The 22,926-nt window shown below is 40.7% G+C and overlaps 1 protein-coding gene across 2 annotated transcripts in view; it reads left to right on the forward strand.

The window, feature by feature from the left end:
* The window catches only part of ITGBL1 (integrin subunit beta like 1), a 224,412-nt gene that overhangs the window by 172,121 nt on the left and 29,365 nt on the right, over window positions 1–22,926 (forward strand). For both annotated transcript variants that reach the window (XM_068984672.1, XM_068984673.1), the window contains one exon: window positions 18,956–19,072. In XM_068984672.1, the coding sequence (XP_068840773.1) occupies window positions 18,956–19,072 (117 nt within the window). The remainder of the gene's footprint in view (window positions 1–18,955; window positions 19,073–22,926) is intronic.

Raw genomic sequence — 22,926 nt, forward strand, 5'->3', positions numbered from 1 at the left:
CAGCTACTTTTTATAAAAACGTATTTATTCATTTGGCTGCACCAGGTCTTAGCTGCGGCAAATAGGGTCTTTTCTAAGTTGCAGCACTTGGGATCTTACGTTGTGCCATGTGAACTCTTAGTTGCAGCTTCTGGGATCTAGTTCCCTGACTAGGGATCAAACCCAGGCCCCCTGCATTGGGAGTTTGGAATCTTAGCCACTGGACCCCCAGGGAAGTCTCGGCTACTTTGATCACAATCTTAGTGCACTGTGCTTTAACGTGTAGGCATCTTTGTCTAATTTGTTCAATAAAATATTAGATGCCTAAGGAGTAATGTGGATCACAATAAGCTGTGGAAAATTCTGAAAGAGATGGGAACACCAGACCACCTGACCTGCCTCTTGAGAAACCTGTATGCAGGTCAGGAAGCAACAGTTAGAACTGGACATGGAACAACAGACTGGTTCCAAATAGGAAAAGGAGTACGTCAAGGCTGTATATTGTCGCCCTGCTTATTTAACTTCTATGCAGAGTACATCATGAGAAACACTGGGCTGGAAGAAGCACAAGCTGGAATCAAGTTTGCCGGGAGAGATATCAATAACCTCAGATATGCAGATGACACCACCCTTATGGCAGAAAGTGAAGAGGAACTAAAAAGCCTCTAAATGAAACTGCAAGAGGAAAGTGAAAAGGTTGGCTTAAAGTTCAACATTCATAAAACGAAGATCATGACATCTGGTCCCATCACTTCATGGCAAATAGATGGGGAAACAGTGGAAACAGTGTCAGACTTTATTTTTTTGGGCTCCAGAATCACTGCAGATGGTAATTGCAGCCATGAAATTAAAAGACGCTTATTCCTTGGAAGGAAAGTTATGACCAACCTAGATAGCATATTGAAAAGCAGAGACATTACTTTGCCAACAAAGGTCCATCTAGTCAAGGCGATGGTTTTTCCTGTGGTCATGTATAGATGTGAGAGTTGGACTGTGAAGAAAGCTGAGCACCTAAGAATGGATGCTTTTGAACTGTAGTGTTGGAAAAGACTCTTGAGAGTCCCTTGGACTGAAAGGAGATCCAGCCAGTCCATCCTAAAGGAGATCAGTCCTGAGTGTTCATTGGTAGGACTGATTTTGAAGCTGAAACTCCAGTACTTTGGCCACCTCATGCAAAGAGCTGACTCATTGGAAAAGACTCTGATGCTGGAAGGGATGGGGGCAGGAAGAGAAGGGGACAACAGAGGATGAGATGGCTGGATGGCATCACTGACTCGATGGACATGAGTTTGAGTGAACTCTGGGAGTTGGTGATGGACAGGGAGGCCTGGCGTGCTGCAATTCATGGGGTCACAAAGAGTCGGACACGACCGAGCTGCTGAACGGAACTGAAGGAGTGATGAGAGCCAGGATGAGAGAAAGGGAGAGACAGAGACTGAGAGACAGAGTTGGTTGTTTTCCTAAAAATGCATGGCTCTCAACTTTACAGTGCTGTTGAATCTCAGTTTTCTCATCAGGTCTTCAAATGCCCAAAAGATTTTTGAATAATAAGGTAAATATAATTGATGCCCCATACCATGGTTTTATATTTTGTCAGATATATACTAACAGCATTAGAAGATGTGCCTTATTTTCTTTCTTTTAAGAAGAAAAAATAAGTTAGTTTGTTTTCAAAATGAACAAACTGGTTTACAAATGTGTTTTGTTAGGAGATGGTGCATGTCTTCTTCCCTCTGTTGGTGGCGTTCTTGTTGACTTCTTCCCTCATAGCTCAGTTGGTACAGAATCTGCCTGCAGTGCGGGAGACCTGGGTTCAATCTCTGGATCAGAAAGATCCCCTGGGGAAGGAAATGGCAACCCACTCCAGTATTCTTGCCTGGAGAATCCCATGGACAGAGGCGCCTAGCAGGCTACAGTCCATGGTTTCACAAGAGTCGGACACGACTTAGCGATTAAACCACATTGTTGTTGTTGTTCAGTCACTAAATCATGTTAGACTCTATGCAACCCCATGCACTGCAGCACGCCAGCCTTCCCTGTCCTTCACCATTTCAGGAAGTTTGTTCAAATTCATGTCCGTTGAGTCAGTGATGCCATCCAACCATCTTTTCCCTCTATGCTTGAGTTTATTAGATACTTAGATGTTTCCATTAGACATTTATCCAGGACTTCCTCTTGCATTCAGAGAATTTTTATATCATGATCCTTATTTCATTCTGAAAAGCAAGAAGTATATTATGCTTTATTCTGATGCTAAGTCGCTTCAGTTGTGTCCAACTCTGTGCGACCCCATAGACGGCAACCCACCAGGCTCCCCTGTCCCTGGGATTCTCCAGGTAAGAACACTGGAGTGGGTTGCCACTTCCTTCTCCAATGCATGAAAGTGAAAAGTGAAAGTGAAGTCGCTCAGTTGTGTTCGACTCTGTGGGACCCCATAGACCACAGCCCACCAGGCTCCTCTGTCCATGGGATTTTCCAGGCAAGAGTACTGGAGTGGGGTGCCATTGGTGTTAATTAATTACTTGTAGCATTTGTCCAAAATTAAGAATAGGTATAACTTAGTTATTTAAATTTATATTTATGAGTTAGTAGATACTGGATTGAATCTTGGCCCCACTATTCACTGACTGTGTGACTTTCACTTAACTACTTAAACCCTGTAAATCCATGGGCCTTGTCTGCAAAACAGGGATTAAATCAGGACCTTCTTCCAAGGGGTCATGGTGGAAAAGAAATCAAACAGTGAACAGGGAGTGTTTAGTACAACACCAGGAGCTGAGCTGCATGGCCACAGTCAGCCCACTGTCTCAGGGTAGGACTGTTTTCTTGCTGACGTGTAGCCTTAGAACATTGTCAGAGATCCCAGTCCCAAGACCAACCAAGATGTGGAAAATCCAAATTCATGGCCTGAAGACAATGAAGGTCTCAGTGAATGTCTGATGCGCCGCAAGTGCTTTGTTATAATTATTTAAACGTATCAACTTCTAGATGGGAAAAAATGGGAGAATGTTCAGGAACACACAGAATGCAGGAGAAGGAAATGGACACTGCAGAATTACCAGTTTGATTGATGGCATAGGATAGGTGTTTGGTTTATCTTCTCTGTGGTCGTGTGTGGGGGAAAGTGGACGTGTTGCAAGAAGCCGTTGTTAGACATGCATATTTACATGTAGGAAGAGAAATGGTAGATGAGATATATTTAGTCAAATTAATGCACTAATAATTTATCCTCAGAAAATGCAAACCCCTGTTGTAGTTCTCTTCCTGCATGTAATTAAAGCATTCTTAGTGCAGGGAGGCTGCAGAACTTGAGATCATCTTGGTGTATGAGTGAAGAAGCAACTTGGTGTATATAATGTTGTGTTGACAATCTTATTTTGAGTTTTTTCTCCGCTTCTTTTTTTTTAAAGATTTTTTTGTGTGTGGACCGTTTTTTTTTTTAAGTCTTTATTTAATTTGTTACAGTATCTTTTCTGTTATACATTTTGGTTTTTCTGCCACAAGGCATGTGAGATCTTAACTCCCCCACTGGGGATCGAACTTGCATTGTAAGTCAAAGTCCTAACCAGTGGGCGGTCAGGGAAGTCCTTCTCCTTTGTTTCTTAATTAGAACTTCTAAATCTGTAAACCCAGTTTTTGCTTCCCCTTTCTATGATGCTAATCTATCAGTCTTATCTCTTTGCCTACATTTAAAGCAAACATCCACTATTACCTCTAAAATTCATTTGCTTCTCTGTTACAACCTCCCACTGACATGCCATGTTCAGGCGCATGAGCTGACTGGTTGTTGGCAGTTCTTGTAACAGTGGCCATACCTTTCCCCATCGATTGCTGCCATTGATAATTGCTCTTCAGAGACGGTCCGTCTAGTCAAGGCTATGGTTTTTCCTGTGGTTTTTCCTATGTTTTTCCATGTATGGATGTGAGAGTTGGACTGTGAAGAAAGCTGAGCGCTGAAGAATTGATGCTTTTGAATTGTGGTGTTGGAGAAGACTCCTGAGAGTCCCTTGGACTGCAAGGAGATCCAACCAGTCCATTCTGAAGATCAGCCCTGGGATTTCTTTGGAAGGAATGATGCTAAAGCTGAAACTCCAGTACTTTGGCCACCTCATGCGAAGAGTTGACTCATTGGAAAAGACTCTGATGCTGGGAGGGATTGGGAGCAGGAGGAGAAGGGGACGACAGAGGATGAGATGGCTGGATGGCATCACTGACTCAATGGATGTGAGTCTGAGTGAACTGCAGGAGTTGGTGATGGACAGGGAGGCCTGGCGTGCTGTGATTCATGGGGTCGCAAAGAGTCGGACACGACTGAGCGACTGAACTGAATTGAAGCAACTGGAAGCCTTCATATCCAGATAATATGATGTATATTCACAGGGGAACTTATGTCATCAACATACTACTCTGTCTTCAAAATGCACTTGCATTTTAACTTGTTTGTAATAGTTGGCTATACTTTCCTTTTCTTTGCGGATTACTAAAAGGCATCCTTAGTAAATATGTTTCTGGGGAGTAGGTTAGTAAATTTTTTTGAAGCTCCATGCATTGTTATTGTCATTGTTTAGTCATCAGGTCCTGTCTCACTCTTTGTGACCCCATGGATGGTAGCCCACCATACTGCTCCGCCCATGGGATTCCCCAGGCAAGAACACTGGAGTGGGTTGCCATTTCCTTCTCCGGGGATCTTCCCGATGCTGGGATCAAACTGGCATCTCTGCCTGCCAGTTTTTTCGTCAATAAAATACATCTTAGATATATATTCAGGGTCCTCTTTTGCTCAAATAGTGTTGATTAAGTTGATTAAACTATGTTCCCACTATTGCTTCTGATAGAAAACTAGTCCAAAGGCAGAAAGGAAAGTACCCTGACTTAGCCTTAAACATAATGAAGCTGATATGGTGTGTGAGGGTTTAAGATTTGAATACAAATATAATTGTTAGCATTTAAGTTCAGTGAGCTTTAAAGTTACGCGTAGCCCAGTATACTTTGTTTTTAATTCAGCTTGCATAAAATTGATCACTGTTTAAATAAATTATTTCTTTGAACATTTCTTTTGATTCATTATTTTAAGTCTTAATCAAACATGCCACCTCTCTGATTATATGCTGATCATGGTCAATGGTCTAATCTAACACATACACCAAATTGCAAACAAGCCCCAATGATATAATTTTAACTTCCTCCTCACCTGCCCATCACACGTTAATATAAAACTTTTAAAAATGCATCTTGTGATGCATTCTTATCACCATTTTGCATGTTACTATGGGCCACTTTCTTTCATTTTGACTTACTTTATTTTGTATGAGTCCCCTTACCTATTAGCTAAACCTGCCTAAAGCACAATAGTGGTTTTCTTTATAGTTACAAAATATGTTGAGGTCAGTTTTCATTCTGTGGAGATTGGAATTCATATTGGAGGGTAACATTTTCTTCTTGAGACCATCAATCTTAATAGTATCATCTGTTTGATTTAGGTTTTAGACACTCTCCCTCTGAGTTCTGTATAACACCTAGAATGCTGTCTACATGGTGGAATATTAATGATCGTCTCTACAGATTATGAAGCAGAGAATGAACGATTCTCTGTTGATTAATCTGCAGAGTAATCCTGAATGGAGGGAACAAAGGAAAGACTTCCCTGAGTTTCCTGTCTCTTCTTATCTCGTGGGTGGCACTCATGATAAAGAAGCTCATTTGTAAGAGTTCATGAACAGTTTCAAAAGAGTAGTGTAGAAAGATGAATTTCTTCTCCCAGAGATGGCCTACGTACTGATTTAAGTGAATAAATTAGCATTCTGTCTCCACTCAGAGTGAATGGCCAATTAGTCAGGCTTTAAGTAAATTAATCTACACCTGAAATTCTGACAGCAAGCACAGCTCGAATGTGTGCAGCAGAGGTTTTGGCCGGTACCAGATATATCTGCTCTTTAAAAAATATAATAGCATAGTGTGGGATGAAATGCAGCTACAGGTTAGGTCATGAGAAAGGCTGCTGGAAGAATGATCTTAATTAAAGTGAATCCTTTCAAAGTGCTCTTAGCTAGAATATTTATGTTACAACTTGAGATGAAATTATATTGGTTTGTTTACTCATGTAGGTAGAAATAGGTGTAGATAAAAGGCTAGAATTCATTACAAAGTTAACAGTAATTTTCCCTGGAGCTGAGTGTAATGGGGAATTTACTGCCTTGTATGTATGTATTTTATTTTTATTTACATTGATCCTGTGTTGATTTATGGTCATGAATTACTTTGAAAATAATACATTTAAATCAGCCAAATCATAGTTTTAAATGCAAAAGACACTTAGTATTTTCATGCATGTGTGTTTCCGTGTATGTAATATTTAAAAATCTGCTTGCAATTAGGAACGTGATTTTTAACAGGGGTTATGGGGATATACATTAAAAAATATAGTAAGTGCATGTCTTAGGTAATGGCATAAAGTTTTAATGTCCTGCATAAACACTGAATACAAGATTCAAATGAGCAGCCTAGATTAAAAGGTATCAAACAGACTTCAGCATCATGGAGCACATTTTAGATCGATCAATATCTATATAGATCGATCAGTATCCAGCAGTATCAGGCTAGAATACCGCCAAGGTTCTGTTTTCAACATCATAGTGATATCTAATCAAGCCTTCAGTGGTGGTTGTGCGTGGGGGCTGGACAGATGGCAGACCACTTCTTAGAGGACATGACAGGGGTCAGTCTTAAAGGAAGAAGTGTAGACTTGATGAGCTAATTTTCATGTGAGCATGTATACGTGCACGTGTGTGTGTGTGTGTGTGTGTGTGTGTGTGTGTGCGTGAGTGCAGAGGCCTCTGTATTTGGACCTCTTGAGAAGGAGAGGAAAACAAGGAATAAATGCACCTCAGCCTCAGGTGAGCTTTTCTTTATTTGAATTAAGTTGATCTTCCCTCACGTGTCTTAGAGTTTCTCAATAGCAGCACAATTAATATTTTCAGCTAGCTATTCTTTGTTGTGGGGCTGTCCTGTGCTTTGCAGGGTGTTCAGCAGTGTTTCTGTTTGTTACTAGATACCAGGGGAGCCTCCAACCCATCATTACACTCAAAAATATCTCCAGACATTACCAAATGCCCCTGGGGGGCACAATTTCCCCAGGATGAGAGTCACTGCTCTCTCTGCTTATAAGTCCAGGACTTCCCTGGTGGTCCAGTGGTGAAGACCCTGCTCCCAGTGCACAGGGCAGGGGTTCAAGCCCTGGTCCGGGAACTTAGATCCCACGTGCTGTGCAGCAAAAGAAAAAAAAAAGTGAATTATTTATGGTTAAGGGACTGTAATCCAGAGACCCTATACTCTTTCCATACACAATTTCTGACAGTCAGAGAAATAACAAATAGGACCAAGAAGACCACAACAAACTACAGAAACAGGTGTGTAAATGACCCAGTTATTGGTATTATCAGGTAACAAATATCATTCAGTTCAGTCGCTCAGTCATGCCTGACTCTTTACAACCCCATGAACCGCAGCATGCCAGGCCCCCCTGTCCATCACCAACTCTGGGAGTCCACCCAAAGCCATGTCCGTGGAGTCGGTAATGCCATCTAACCATCTCATCCTCTGTCATCCCCTTCTCCTCCTGCCCTCAATCTTTCCCAGCATCAGGGTCTTTTCAAATGAGTTGGCTGTTCGCATCAGGCTGGCCAAAGTATTAGAGTTTCAGCTTCAAAATCAGTCCTTCCAATGAACACTCAAGACTGGTCTTTAAGATGGACTGGTTGAATCTCCTTGCAGTCCAAGGGACTCTCAAGAGTCTTCTCCAACACCACAGTTCAAAAGCATCCATTCTTCAGTGCTCAGCTTTCTTCACAGTCCAGCTCTCACATCCATACATGACCACTGGAAAAACCATAGCCTTGACTAGATGGACCTTTGTTGACAAAGTAATGTCTCTGCTTTTCAATATGCTATCTAGGTTGGTCATAACTTTCCTTCCAAGGAGTAAGCGTCTTTTAATTTCATGGCTGCAGTCACCATCTGCAGTGATTTTGGAGCCCAGAAAAATAAAGTCAGCCACTCTTTCCACTGTTTCCCCATCTATTTGCCATGAAGTGATGGGACCAGATGCCATGATCTTTGTTTTCTGAATGTTGAGCTTTAAGCCAACTTTTTCATTCTCCTCTTTCACTTTCATCAAGAGGCTCTAGTTCTTCTTCACTTTCTGCCATAAGGGTGGTGTCATCTGCATATCTGAGGTTATTGATATTTCTGCCAACAATCTTGATTCCAGCTTGTGCTTCCTCCAGCCCAGCGTTTCTCATGACGTACTCTGCATAGAAGTTAAATAAACACGGTGACAATATACAGCCTTGACGTACTCCTTTTCCTATTTGGAACCAGTCTGTAGCAAATATATTTTTAAAAAAGATGGCAAGACAGGTATTTAGACAGTATCCAGTCCATGTGTGCTTAGTTGCTCAGTCATATCCAGTAAAAAATAATACTCTCTTTACTGACTGTCACTCATGGTGGTTTATGCATACATTTGTTTGTCTTCAATTGGGAGCTTGTGTGTGTGTGTTAACTGCTCAGTCATGTCCCACTTTCTGTGACCCCATAGATTGTAACCCACCGGACTCCTCCATCCGTGGGATTTTCCAGGTAAGAATACTGGAGTGGGTTGCCCTGTGCTCCTCCAGGGGATCTTCCTGACCAAGGGATCAAACCTGGGTCTCCCTCATTGCAGGCAGATTGAGTCAACAGGGAAGCCTTATACATGGTTTATTCTAAGCTCTGGAACATTTTGAAGGCTAATTTCAGGATACTTGTTTTATCAAGGTTTTGTGTTAGATTCTCCCAAGGACATGACTGATCTTGGATCTCTTTAGCTTTCTTTCCTGTTTACTCAAGGAATCCCAGACTCACCTTCTCTGCTTTTGTTGCTTGAAGTGCTGCGGTGGGCTTTGATTCTCAGGACCTCTTTCATATGAGCTGATGCTAATTGCTCTTATTCCAGCTCACAGTTTTCGTTTTGAGTTTCTTGAAGAATTACATGACTTCCCATAAGCACAGCCATGGAGTAAACACTGTAAGTCCAGGATATTTCTATTCTTTTTATTACCAGAAGCTAACGCCCACACACTATGTACTTCATTGTAATATATCTTTTGTAACACTACTTCAAAAAGTGAAAATTAATAAGAACTGATTTAAAATCACATCTCCACACCAAAAAAAAAAAAAAAAAAGTAGGGAATAAACAAGAGACTTAAATTTGGAGGAGAATACATTTAGAATGTTTATTAATTATACTTTCCATAAAGCAATTATCATTTTGGTAATGTATCTTGCTTACAAAGCAGGAGACCTGGGTTTGATCCCTGGGTTGGAAGGATCCTCTGGAGAAGGAAATGGCAACCCACTCCAGTACTATTGCCTGAAAAATCCCATGGACAGAGGAGCCTGGTGGGCTACAGTCCACTGGGTCCCAAAGAGTTGGACACAACTGAGCAACTTCACTTTCACTTTCATGGGCAAGCAGTCAATCATTTGGACTCTCAGGCAATCAGATGTATTTAAGCCAAAGATGTCTCAAAAGTGAAAAGTGAAAGTGAAGTCGCTCAGTCGTGTCTGACTCTTTGCGACCCCGTGGACTGTAGCCCACCATGCTCCCCTGTCCATGGGATTTTCCAGGCAAGAGTACTGGAGTGGGGTGCCATTTCCTTCTCCAGAGGATCTTCCTGACCCAGGGATCAAAGCCAGGTCTCCCGCATTGTAAGCAAGACACTTTACCGTCTGAGCCACCAGGGAGGTCCTAATTAACCAGGATTCCTCTGATACTGCTTTTTGTGTGATGCAAACTTTATCAGTGTTTCAAGCATCTAATCTCTTATCCTTTCTTTGTTTTCTTTTATTACTAATTTCATTGGCTGAATCGCTTTTGCAGCAGCGATGTTGACTATTATCGCTAAGACTGATTGACTAGCCTTCCTCTTTGGCTAGATTAGGTGAGAGCAGAAGTCATTTCCCTGAAGAACTGATATTGCAATTTCCTGTTCCTTCAAAGAATACATTGCTTTTCAAACAGTGGCACAAATGTTTTTGACAATTAACAATTATATGTTATTTGTTTTTCATTATTTTGTATTCACTTTGATTTTATCCAAGACTTGAGTAAGAGACACATAAGCACAGTTTAACTCATAGTATGAAGGGACCCAGAGTAAAATTAGGTTTTATTCCAAACAAATGACTATTTAACCTATGAATGAAAGTGTAAGTCACTCAGTCTTGTCCAACTCATTGCAACTCCATGGACTGTAGCCTGCCAGGTTCCTCTGTCCATGGAATTCTCCAAGCAAGAATACTGGAGTGGGTAGTCATTCCCTTCTCCAGGGGATATTTTCCTGTAGTCAGAGAGATACAAAGGCTTGCATGAAGGACTTGCATTTCAGATATGTTTATTTTCTGACAGTTTTTCCATTACCAGTACAAGCAGCTAATCACATGTGTTTAAGAGTTCTTTCTCTTGCAACATCATCCTTCTTTTTCTCTTCCCCTTATTAAGAAGCATATTTCTCTTTCTTCCTCCTTCTCTATAATGGCAATCCACTCCAGTATTCTTGCTTGGAGAATCCCATGGACGGAGAAGCCTAGTAGGTTACAGTCCACAGGGTCGCAAACAGTCGGACACGACTGAGCGACTTCACCTCACCTCACCTCCTCCATCTCTATGCTAGTTTTAATATTCTTATCAAAGAATATTCTTTATCTTATCAAAGAATATTTAATATTCTTACCAAAGTCAATATTCTTATGAAATGTTTGCTCTTATCAGGTAGTGTCCAAGGAACAGGGGATGCCTCATCTATTCGGTCCTCGTTCAGTTTTTCTAGGTAGCTAAGATTAGTCATTTGCCTTTTTACACAGTAAACTTGAACTCCGGGAGATGGTGCGGGACAGGGAGGCCTGGCATGCTGTAGTCCATGGGGTCGAGAGCGACTTGGCGACTGAACATTAGCCGTGGAAATCTCGATGCTCTCTGCTCTTAAGTATTTCATTGTATTCAAATAGTCATTCTGTCCTGTCTCTTGAAACACCTGTTCTTTTTTACATTGAGTATGAATAAATATTGTTTAATAAAATTGGTAGAATTTTGTGAATGATGTCATCTTCCTTGAAGAGATAATTTACTTTTTGTCTGGCAGACATATGTACAAAGGCAGATAACTTCACCCAATCAGGCATTAGCGTGACTTCTAAAGTGAAAACCTGTAATGTTTACGTTCTGTTCATCAATGCCCTCCTTCTCAAAGGTCCATGAGTTCCAAGTACTATCTTGCCAGCCAGATGAAAAAGCCAAAATCTCCATCTAGTTGATTCATCTTTTAGATGTTGCTTCCTGCTTAATGCTTTATCCTCTTGCCTGAAAAAGTTCAGGCTTGACAAATGTATAAAGGGGATTATTTGTGTATTAGGGAGAACTCACTACCCTATGGTTCCATTTTCTCTAGAATCGTGGCCACTGAAGTCCAGGCTGCCTTAGGAGGCTTTGACTTAATCTCGTATATTGACTTCTTGCTAGTTAAAAATTGTTTCTGGGGCTAGAGACAAAACGGAAATAGGACTTTCAGGTGTCATAGGAGTTTGTTGAAAAATAACATCAGAATGAAATACCTTTTAAAGAAGTAGCATATTTAGTCTAGAAACCATAATTTACCTGAACTATGTTGTTGGTAAAAATAAAAAAGGAAGTGGACATTCATATAACAGAAAATTGGATTGGCTGTGAAAACATATTACTTTCCATTATATAAAATTATATCAACAATTGCTATTGTTTAGTGACTAAGTCTTGTCTGACTCTTTGGGACCCCATGGACTAAGGCCCACAATGGTTCTCTGTCCACAGGGATATCCCAGGCAAGAATACTAAGTGGGTGGCCATTTCCTCCTCCAGGGGATCTTCTCGACCCAGGGCTCAAACCCTTGTCTCCTGCATTGCAGGCAGATTCTTTACCACTGAGTCGCCAAGGAAGCCCAGATTAATAATTATGTGATTCTAATTGTGGAACCCTTTTACTCTATAGGCTATACTTTTTTTTTTTTCCAAAAGTTTAAACACTGTGCCACAAGCAAATATCACAGTGGTGCTTAGAAAATCCAAAAGGCAATATTTAAAAAATATATATATTTCTGTTTTTGTCCCTTTAAAGTTACATATTAAGTGCACTCATGCCCAGCCGCTGAGTTGTGTTCTGATTCTTTGCGACCTCATGGACGCAGTAGCCCGTCAGGCTTCTTCTTCCATGGGATTTTTCAGGCAAGAATGCTGGAGTGGGTTGCCATTTCCTCCTCCAATGGATTGCCTAATTAAGTAGGCATTCCCAATTTAGTAAATTTTAAATGAAAAGGTTTATTTATTTCCTAAGATTATAGAGCGTGTAAGTGATAGATATTAAATTCTATCTTAGGTCTTTCTGAACCCAGAGCACAAATTCTTAACTCTTATCAGAGACTGCCTTATTGACTTCAGTTCCTTTAGTGATGAAAGCTTACTCCTTACCATGGCAGTACGTTCCATCAGAGTGAACTACTCTGATATGTGTAATACTATTTATTACAGTCTATTAAACTGTTTCCCTGTAACTCTTACCCATTAATTCTGATTATGTCAACTGTGCTATAAAATGGCAAAGTTAAACCAAGTTTGCTATATCCTTAAATTTTAAGGTTATTGATTTTCTGACATTTTTGGCTGTGTAATTCCCAGGCTCTGCATATATTTGACACTGCTTTATTGAGAAAAAATGACTTAAGACCTGAATATGATGCTAAAGTATGTTTTCCAAAAGTGAATGTAAAATGTATGGCTAAAAGTACACATAATTATTGATAGGGCTTTATTTTTTTTCACAAAACATTTAGTTATATAGATAAATTATGTTTAGGATTTTACTTGTATATTTTTTAAATTTAAAATATTTTTATTTTGAAATACTTTTGATGTTAGAAGACTTAAGAATCGTACAAAGTGTCTTTCTTTTTTTTTGCAAGAATAGTTTGAGGATAAGTTGCTCACATGGCATTAACAATAGCTTCAAATTTAAATGTACATATGGATACTCTTACATATATACTCAATGTTCTTTCTAATGTTTATCATTTGGAGAAATTAATATTGGCAGATTCAGAAATAAAGAATAATGAAAAATAAGTTAGAAAATATTGCTTTATAGTTTATTTTTTCTTCATTGTAAAATGTTAGCTCATTGATAGAAATGTATTGTTTATTGTTAGATGGATTTCATTATTCATTTTGTAAAATAAATTTTCTAATTATCTCTGGTGTGGAGAGTCCACACTTGTTTCAAATCAATTTAATTAGTGCTCTTGAACTATTAAGGAAGTGATATATTCACTCACACCGTTGAATTTTTTAAAGTGACAAACCAAGCAAGAATTTGAAAGTGATGAGGGCTTGATTCCACCTTTTCCCTTTTTGCCCAAATATAGTTTATCTTCAAGAAACTTTCTATAGAAATGTTTCTCTGCATCAGCTCTTTCACTGGTAAATAGCATTTGTTGCCTTTGTCTATCCTTTGACATTTATCGCACAGAGTATTTCATGGTGAATTACAATTGCTTGTGCTTATGACCTAGAATGGAGTCATTAATTCAGTACCAAACAAGTATATGCCTGGATGTAATAGGATTGTTTATAATTTTTAATTGGAGGATGATTGCTTTACAGTGTTGTGTTGGTTTCTGCTATAGGACAACATGAATCAGCTATAAGTATACATATATCCCCTCCCTCTTGAACCTCCCACCCACCATCCCATCCCTTCACCTCCCCAGGTCATCACAGAGCACCAGGCTGAGCTCCCTGCGTTACACAGCAGCTTCCCACTAGCCAACTGTTTTACGCATGGTGGTGTATGAACGTCACTGCTACTCTCTCAATTTGTCCCACCCTCTCCTTCCCTACCTTGAGTCCACAAGTCTATTCTGTACATCTGTGTCACTATTGCTGTCCTGCAAATGGGTTCATCAGCACCATTTTTCTAGATTCCGTATGTAGGTGTTAATATGTGATACTTGTTTTTCCCTTTCTAATTTACTTCTCTCCGTATGACAGACTCTAGGTTCATCCAACCTCACTATAACTGAGTGAGTTTTTCTTTCTTTTTATGGCTGATTTTTGTTTGCAGAATCCCCAACTTTGTGAAGCAAGGTGCCACCCACTGTCTGGCCAATAGATTTACCAGCTAGGGAGAAGGAGATTCCTTTTCTCCTTTATATTGCCTCATTCGGGATTGACCACATTGATTACTTAAGCTCCACATTTCCAAACCCATTCATTCTCCGTTGTTGTTGTTTTAACCTTGAAATTATTGTTTAGTTTCTGAGTTATACTGGTAAATGAGTGTGATGTGGCTACCTAATTTATAAAATTTTTGTTAGAAATAAGTGAATTGAGTAATTTTAGTTGTTATAGAAACTAATCTTAAGGGTGAAATAATGAGATCATCTTACTTCAAGGTCTAAGAGACTTCCTCTGTGATATTCTCCACAAGACCTTGGGAAAGCTTTACAGAAAAGTGATCTTTGCTGCTCCCATATTGCAATTTCCATTTTAGACACTCTAGACAGACAACAGAAAATGATATCAGTGCATCATTTGTTTAAATGCCTTGCTTGCATGCTCAGTCACTAAGTTGTGTCCAACTCTTTGATACCCTCATGGACCCCCGCCAGACTCCTTTGTCCATGGAACGTCCCAGACAAGAATACTGGAGCAGCTTGCCATTTTCTCCTCCATGTGATCTTCCTGACCCAGGGATCGAACCCTCAACTCTTGAGTCTCCTGCATTGGCAAGCAGATTCTTTACCTTCTGCACAAAGGTCTGTGATTGATTACTTCAATCCTTGTATACTGAGAAAACATGAATGGAAGGATTGACATTTATCCTCGTTTTTAAAAAGTCGCCAGCATCACTTCCTTGACTAATTGAAGTAGCATCAGAGTGGCTTGAATTATAAGACATCTTGCTGCTCACTTTGAAGCAATAGGTGAAGATGCCTCTTCCCTTTAAATTTGTCTGATGGAAGATGACTTTATTCTCACACACAAAATATTTGTACTTAGATGAAATGGTACAGAATATTATAGTTCTCAAGTGTTTAATTCCTCCTTGGGGAAATTTCAGGGGAACTTCAGATGCATTTGGCAAGAGCTTTTCCTGGTGCAATCAGGTTGCTATGGTAAACCTATTATTTTAGGCAAAGGACGACTGTGTTAGCGAAGTGCTAATCTCTTTTCTGTTTTATGTGAGCCCCTAATTACTCTCCCACTGTTGAGCCTGTATGCAAGTGTGGTTTTTGCGGTTTTAAAAAGTAGAAGAAAATAAGGTTGTAGAGAGTGTAACTGCTGTTACCAGGCTGGCAGGTGCCTTTGATGATATGTTGCTCTTCTTAAATAATCTCATTCTGGATCAGAAAATATAGTTAATTTTTTTTGAGAAATAGAAAGAAATGGATTTTATGTGAGTTATTGAAATTACAGCTTCTCAACATGTTTTTAAATTATTAATATGTAAATAATAATATCTATCACAGATATTATACAGTTACAGATCCCACCTACAGTTCAGTTCAGTTGCTTAGTCGTGTCTGACTCTTTTCGACCTCATGGAGTGAGTGATGCCACCCAACTATATCATTTTTTTCATCCCCTTCTCCTTCTACCTTCAGTCTTTCCCAGCATCAGGGTCTTTTCCAAGGAGTCTGCTCTTCGCATCAAGTGGCCAGAGTACTGGAGTTTCACCTTCAGCATCAGTCCTTCCAATATTCAAAGTTGATTTCCTTTAGGATTGACTGCTTTGATCTTGCTGTCCAAGGGACTCTCAAGAGTCTTCTCCAGCACCACAATTTGAGGCATCAATTCTTCAGCTTTCAGCCTTCTTTATGGTCCAACTCCAATGTCTGTACATGACTCCTGGAAAAACCGTAGCTTTGACTATGCAGACCTTATTCAGCAAAGTGATGTCTCTGCTTTTTAATATGCTGGCTAGATTGGTTATAGCTTTTCTTCCGAGAAGCAGGCATCTTCTAATTTCATGGCTGCAGTCACCATCTACAGTGATTTTGGAGCCCAAGAAAATAAAGTCAGTCACTGCATGAACCCACCCACAGCCTGAAACAAAGATCACTACTTATAGTAGGGTTCAGACATGTATTTAGTAAGAAGTTTGCATTCACTGATCTACTAATGGTGTGAACTAAGTACTGTGGGATTAGAGAGAAGACTGCATTCTGACAGGTGACTAAACTAATCAGAGGACGAGGGAGGGTTTATGGAGAGATTAGATTTAAATAGGCTATTGAACACTAGGTTGAATTTTATAGAGAAAGTTGTAGAATATACGGCCAGTGAAATGTAGAAATTTAAACCTCTATGGGGAGTTCCCTGATGGTTCCATGGTTAGGACTCTGAGCTCTCACTGCCAAGGGCCCAGGTTCAGTCCCTGGTTGGGGGACTAAAATCCCACATGCTGTGAGGAGCATCCAAAAAAAGTTTTTAAAACCTCACATGCTATAATATTCTGTTTTGTTTATATACCATAATTTTATTAATGAGTCTGGATCTGATAGATATTTGTGTTTAATCTTTTGAACTATGACTAAGTAATAGATATTGAGTAAATTAATTAATTCTTCCTCAAGTGAAAAATAAAATAAACACATATGCCAGTAGTTAGTTCATGCTTGTCAAAGAAACCAATAATACATAGTCAGGAAACTTATTATATGCCTCAAAATGTTAATTAAATGGTCGCCATAAACACATGTACCCTCAAACTTAAGAACTGAGGTTGCCCTGGTAACCGGGAGTGGATTATGTCTCAGGAATGATGTGATTGGTGTTTCCCATGTCTGTCCACCATGGGTTAGTCAACCATACTGCTGCTGTATGCAGTTTGCCTCTGTCCCCAGTCTGGATCATAGATGTCATTCATACATCTACCCATGAGAGGGCCAGTGTGTTCAGGCACAGCCGGCAATATTATGCACAGCTCAGAAAATCTGGGTTCTCACACCAGCATGGCTACATGGCCAATGTCTACTTTGCTAACCTTCGGCAAGTCATTTAGCCTCAGTGTACTTGAGTTTCCTCATCTCTTAAATAAATCATAGACACTCATGGATCCTCATGACATTTTACAAAGAAATAAATGCATGCTAGTATATATTTTCCAGGGACAGATCCCGGGTCTACCAGTTAGAGTTCTTGATTGCTGATAATGGTCACCAACTTCATTCACTGAGATGAAAAAATATTTTATTCCAAGGGCTTAGGCTCAGAGTGCAAGCTTGGACAGTTCGTTCACACAACAAGGCAGGGAAGCAAGGCAGTGCCACGAACCAGCCTTCGCTTTGGAGTGTCTGCCTCCCTGCCCCTGGTGGCTCACCGCCGTGCTGTTACACTTGCCACTCTGCCGCAGTCCCTGTGCCTTGCTCTCACCCTCGAGAATCCGAGCCCTGGCCAAGGGCGTCTAGGGTGTCCCTGCTCGGTCCGCCAGTTCCCTGGAAGAGGGGATATCATTGCGGGAGGTGGAGGGCTTTGTCTCCTGCTGAACTCAGCTCTGCCTCCAAGTAGAAAGATGGGTTGAAGGGCAGCCAGAACAACACTATCTATTGCTGTATCTTTCATCAGATTCTTAAAGGGACCATGACCCTGCCACTTCTGCCAGAAAAGATTATGAATCACTGCGTTAGATTATCTTTAATTACAGCTCTGAAGTGATATGATTCTAAATACTAATTTTTCTTTTTTCTATCATATCCCAGATCAGAATTTCTTTAGCATAATACAAAAGCAGTAACAGAATGACTAACAACATGGCAGGGTCAGCCCTGAAGTATCTTATGATCATTTCAGTGGGTGTGTAATTATGATGGTTGGGATAATGACAGGGAGTTAACAGATGTCTTGGAGTAGTCATTCGGCTGAATTTCTGGCAAACCAGTCCCAACTCCTCAGAAAAAAAGCACTGTGCTTTCTCATACAGCCTCCTGGAGCTCCGTTATGATATATTAAGATACAATATGGCCAAATGTTTAGATGCACAAACTTTAAGCATGATGAGAATAGATATAAATTTGGAATCTATCCCTTGAGAGCTGGTTCAGCAGAGAAAATTACTTGGCCTCAATATGTCTCCATCTCCTGTTTAGTAAAATGATAGTGATAATGTTAGTGCATGTGTGGTATCATGAATACAAAAGGATGGAATGGAAGAAATTATAGTGTTTGAGGCATAGTTACAGCTCAGGAAATAATGACAAAAGTCATAAGGAAAATAATTAAGAAATTCCCAAACTGTGAACCAAACTCAATTCCAAAACAAGTTTCTATTTTTAAACTTTAAGTCAAGGTTAATAAGGATATTTAGGACATGAACTCTGACCCATATCCCATGTTAAGATGAATTCTGTAAACTCAAAAACTGACACCAAATCACCACTAAAACATCAGATTGAAATGTACCCATGAGATTTTTTTTTTCTTATGTGGCAGACAGACCCAAATTAAAAATATTTTTAAATGACCATATTAGTTCAAATTGTGTCAGAATAAATACAATTGATTCAGTTATGTTAAATGGTCTCCTCATAGTGGAATATGAAACATCCAGGGAGTTTCATCATTGAATGAATCTTCAAAAATGAATGAAACAGAACATGGAAAGTAGAAACCAGCAATCACCTATGAGCCAGGAGTTGTCCCTTCAGCTCCAGCTCAACCTCCTTGGCATTTATGCTTGACCTTCAGCTTGACCTTAGGGATTTAGGAGAAGGTATCTGCTGAATTGTTAGCAGACAGACTAGATACTGACCCAGGAGGTCTGGGTCTAATGAGATGCTTGTTTTCCTGAAAAGTCTTCCTGATTCCGTGAGTCTCCTAATGAGTGTGTTTTCCCTGTGTGTTTTGCAGGTAAGTGTGAATGTGGCAAGTGCACTTGCTACCCGCCGGGAGACAGCAGGGTGTATGGCAACACGTGTGAATGTGACGATCGGCGCTGTGAAGATTTGGACGGCGTGGTCTGTGGAGGTGAGCGATTCTCATAGCTCTCTGCCTGCAACCTGCGTTCTCTGCTTTTCTTATTCTACTTCTCCTTTAAAAAAAATTCTGTTAAAAAGAAGATATACAAAAAGCCATATACAATTAGCATATGGTAGTGGTGATGGTGGTGGTTTAGTTGCTAAGTTGTGTCCGACTCTTGCAACCCCATGGACTGTAGCCCACCAGGCTCCTCCATCCATGGGATTCTCCAGGCAAGAATACTAGAGTGGGTTGCCATTTCCTTCCCCACAATTAGCATATACATATACAATTAGACCTGTACATTTAGTCATATACAATTGGGTTGGTAATGACCTTGAACTCTGAATTTAGTCCATGTGTATGTATGTGAAAAGACGCAGCATCCTATCAGTAAAAGAAGACGGACGCTAAACCAGATTCTCTGAAGACAAGGAAAGGGTTTGCTTCAACCAAGAAGTTTCCAGTTTTTATTACTCTACTGATAAAAATTGATCCAGGAAGTATCACCTGAGACTTGAAAAAAGAATAAAAAACAGTAAGATACACTCCAAGTTAATTACACAGTAACAAGAGATATACACTCTGTTTTCATAGTGAATCTGAGACCCAGACACAAGCTTGTTACTCTTAGTTGCTCAGTCATGTCCAGCTCTTTGCAACCCCATGGACTCCTCTGTTCATGGGATTCTCCAGGCAAGAATACTGCGGTGGGTTGCCATTCCCTTCTCCAGGAGATCTTCTGACCCAGGAATCAAACCCACGTCTCCCGCGTTGCAGGCAGATTTCTTACCGTCTGAGCCACTAGGGTAAGCAACATAAAGGAAGAGTGAGGCAGATAGAGTGTCATAACGAAGGTACTACTGCAAAAAGGAGAGTCGCGGGGATAGAATGTTGCCAGTGTCCACCTGAGCTTCATCCAGGGGAGGGGATGAGGGTCACCGTGGTTCCATTTCAGTCTTGCAAAGATCCGTGTTGTAGAAGGTGCATGCTGATTATGGCCCCTCCCAGGTTTCTAGGACAATCGAGGTGAACTGGACATGGAATCACACAAACAGAATATAACTCAATCTCTTTAAGATAATTACCATAATGAATTGGGTATTGTTATTGGGGGGAAAGCCCCCAAAGGCACATATAAATGAAGAGAGCTGACCATCCATCTCTGTCATCTCTCTGACCACCACGTATGGCTGTCTAGCAACTCTCTCTCTAACCAACTACAAAACACTTGGAATTTCACCAAAAGTATTTTCCTCTTTCATTTTTCTGTGAGCCAAGGGGAAAAGCCCTTTTTAATAACTGTTGGGCCGCGTGTTTTCTCTCTCCCGGTTCCCATGACAGCCATCCTCAGAGATTGTTCCTCCTACTCTAGTCTCACAAATGGAAAAGTGAGTGAGGTTTGAGGCGTTAATGTCCCATCTCTGCAAAGTGCCAGACCCACGGTAGGAGTGTGGAGTTTAGTTCACAGATCTCTTGCTAAACCACAGTTTTCCCCAGAGTGACATACAACTGTTTGTACTTTATGTCAATATTACTTTTAGTTTAGATTTTCCCTTTACTTCTAGTAGTCAGCAGAAATATCTAAACAGACTATTGTCCCTTCTATTGTTGTCATTAAGTACCTGACACAGTACAGACCTGTTGTATGTGCATACCCATAAAATAATGAATCCCTCACCCCGTCCAGGGAATCTCTCTTTGTCTCCAGCTTTGGGGAGGAAATCAAGATAAAATGAACCTATATATCTTGTTAGATGAGATCAGATATTTACTAGGTAAATGAGAAAACATCTCACAGTGATAGTTTTTTTTACTTTTTGATTCTCCATGTCTCCACTTTGTCCATCTACCCAGAGTTATCTGTGCCCTAGGGGAGGGGTGGGGGCTACTGACTCCCATTAGCCAAACCAGTAAATGTACAAACTAAACATCAATTACTTGATGCTATACAATCAGAAATGTAATTGCCCTAGAGACTAGAATTTTTGTAAAAAATGTATGAGAAGTCAGAATCTGAGATTAAAATTTGGATGTAAGTCATTTATTGGAAGGGGATTCCCAGATGGCTGAATGGTAGAGAATCTGCCTGCCAATCAATGCAGGAGGCACAGGAGATATGGGTTCGATCACTGGGTTGGGAAGCTCCCCTGGAGGAAGAAATAGCAACCTGCTCCAGTATTCTTGCCAGGAAAATCCAAGGGACAGAGGAGCCTGGAAGGCTGCAGTCCATGGGGTCACAAGAGTTAGACATGCCTGAGCACGTGTGAGCAAGAGAGTTTATTGGAGAAAAGAATGAGTTACTGGTAGGAAAGTGGGAAGACGTGACAGTGGAGAAGGGGAAGCCAATGAAGACCGTGCTATCAACCCGATTACTGCTGCGGTCAGTTGGAGCTTCATCCCAATCCAGAGGAGGAAACTCTAGTTCAGTTCAGTTCAGTTGCTCAGTCGTGTCCGACTCTTTGTGACCCCATGAATCGCAGCACGCCAGGCCTCCCTGTCCATCACCAACTCCCGGAGTTCACTCACACTCACGTCCATCAAGTCAGTGATGCCATCCAGCCATCTCATCCTCTGTCATCCTCTTCTCCTCTTGCCCCCAATCCCTCCCAACATCAGAGTCTTTTCCAATGAGTCAGCTCTTCACATGAGGTGGCCAAAGTTCTGGAGTTTCAGCTTTAGCATCATTCCTTCCAAAGAAATCCCAGGGTTGATCTCCTTCAGAATGTACTGGTTGGATCTCCTTGCAGTCCAAGGGACTCTCAGGAGTCTTCTCCAGCACCACAGTTCAAAAGCATCAATTCTTCGGCGCTCAGCCTTCTTCACAATCCAACTCTCACATCCATACATGACTACTGGAAAAACCATAGTCTTGACTAGACGGACCTTAGTCCGGCAAAGTAATGTCTCTGCTTTTCAATATGCTATCTAGGTTGGTCATAACTTTCCTTCCAAGGAGTAAGCATCTTTTAATTTGATGGCTGCAGTCACCATCTGCAGTGATTTTGGAGCCCCAAAAAATAAAGTTCCTGACACTGTTTCCACTGTTTCCCCATTTATTTCCCATGAAGTGATGGGACCAGATGCCATGATCTTTGTTTTCTGAATGTTGAGCTTTAAGCCAACTTTTTCACTCTCCTCTTTCACTTTCATCAAGAGGCTTTTTAGTTCCTCTTCACTTTCTGCCATAAGGGTGGTGTCATCTGCATATCTGAGGTGATTGATATTTCTCCTGGCAACCTTGATTCCAGCCTGTGCTTCTTCCAGCCCAGCATTTCTCATGATGTACTCTGCATATAAGTTAAATAAGCAGGGTGACAGTATACAGCCTTGACGTACTCCTTTTCTGATTTGGAACCAGTCTGTTGTTCCATGTCCAGTTCTAACTGTTGCTTCCTGACCTGCATACAGATTTCTCAAGAGGCAGGTCAGGTGACCTGGTATTCTCATCTCTTTCAGAATTTTCCACAGTTTCTTGTGATCCACACAGTCAAAGGCTTTGGCATAGTCAATAAAGCAGAAATAGATGTTTTTCTGGAACTCTCTTACTTTTTCCATGATCCAGCAGATGTTGGCAATTTGATCTCTGATTCCTCTGCCTTTCCTAAAACCAGCTTGAGCATCAGGAAGTTCACGGTTCACGTATTGCTGAAGACTGGCTTGGAGAATTTTGAGCATTACTTTACTAGCATGTGAGATGAGTGCAAATGTGCAGTATTTTGAGCATTCTTTGGCATTGCCTTTCTTTGGGATTGGAATGAAAACTGACCTTTTCCATTCCTGTGGCCACTGCTGAGTTTTCCAAATTTGCTGGCATATTGAGTACAGCACTTTCACAGCATCATTTTTCAGGATTTGAAATA

This window comes from Capricornis sumatraensis, chromosome 12 (genome assembly GCF_032405125.1).
Source record: "Capricornis sumatraensis isolate serow.1 chromosome 12, serow.2, whole genome shotgun sequence".
NCBI classification, from domain to species: domain Eukaryota; kingdom Metazoa; phylum Chordata; class Mammalia; order Artiodactyla; family Bovidae; genus Capricornis; species Capricornis sumatraensis.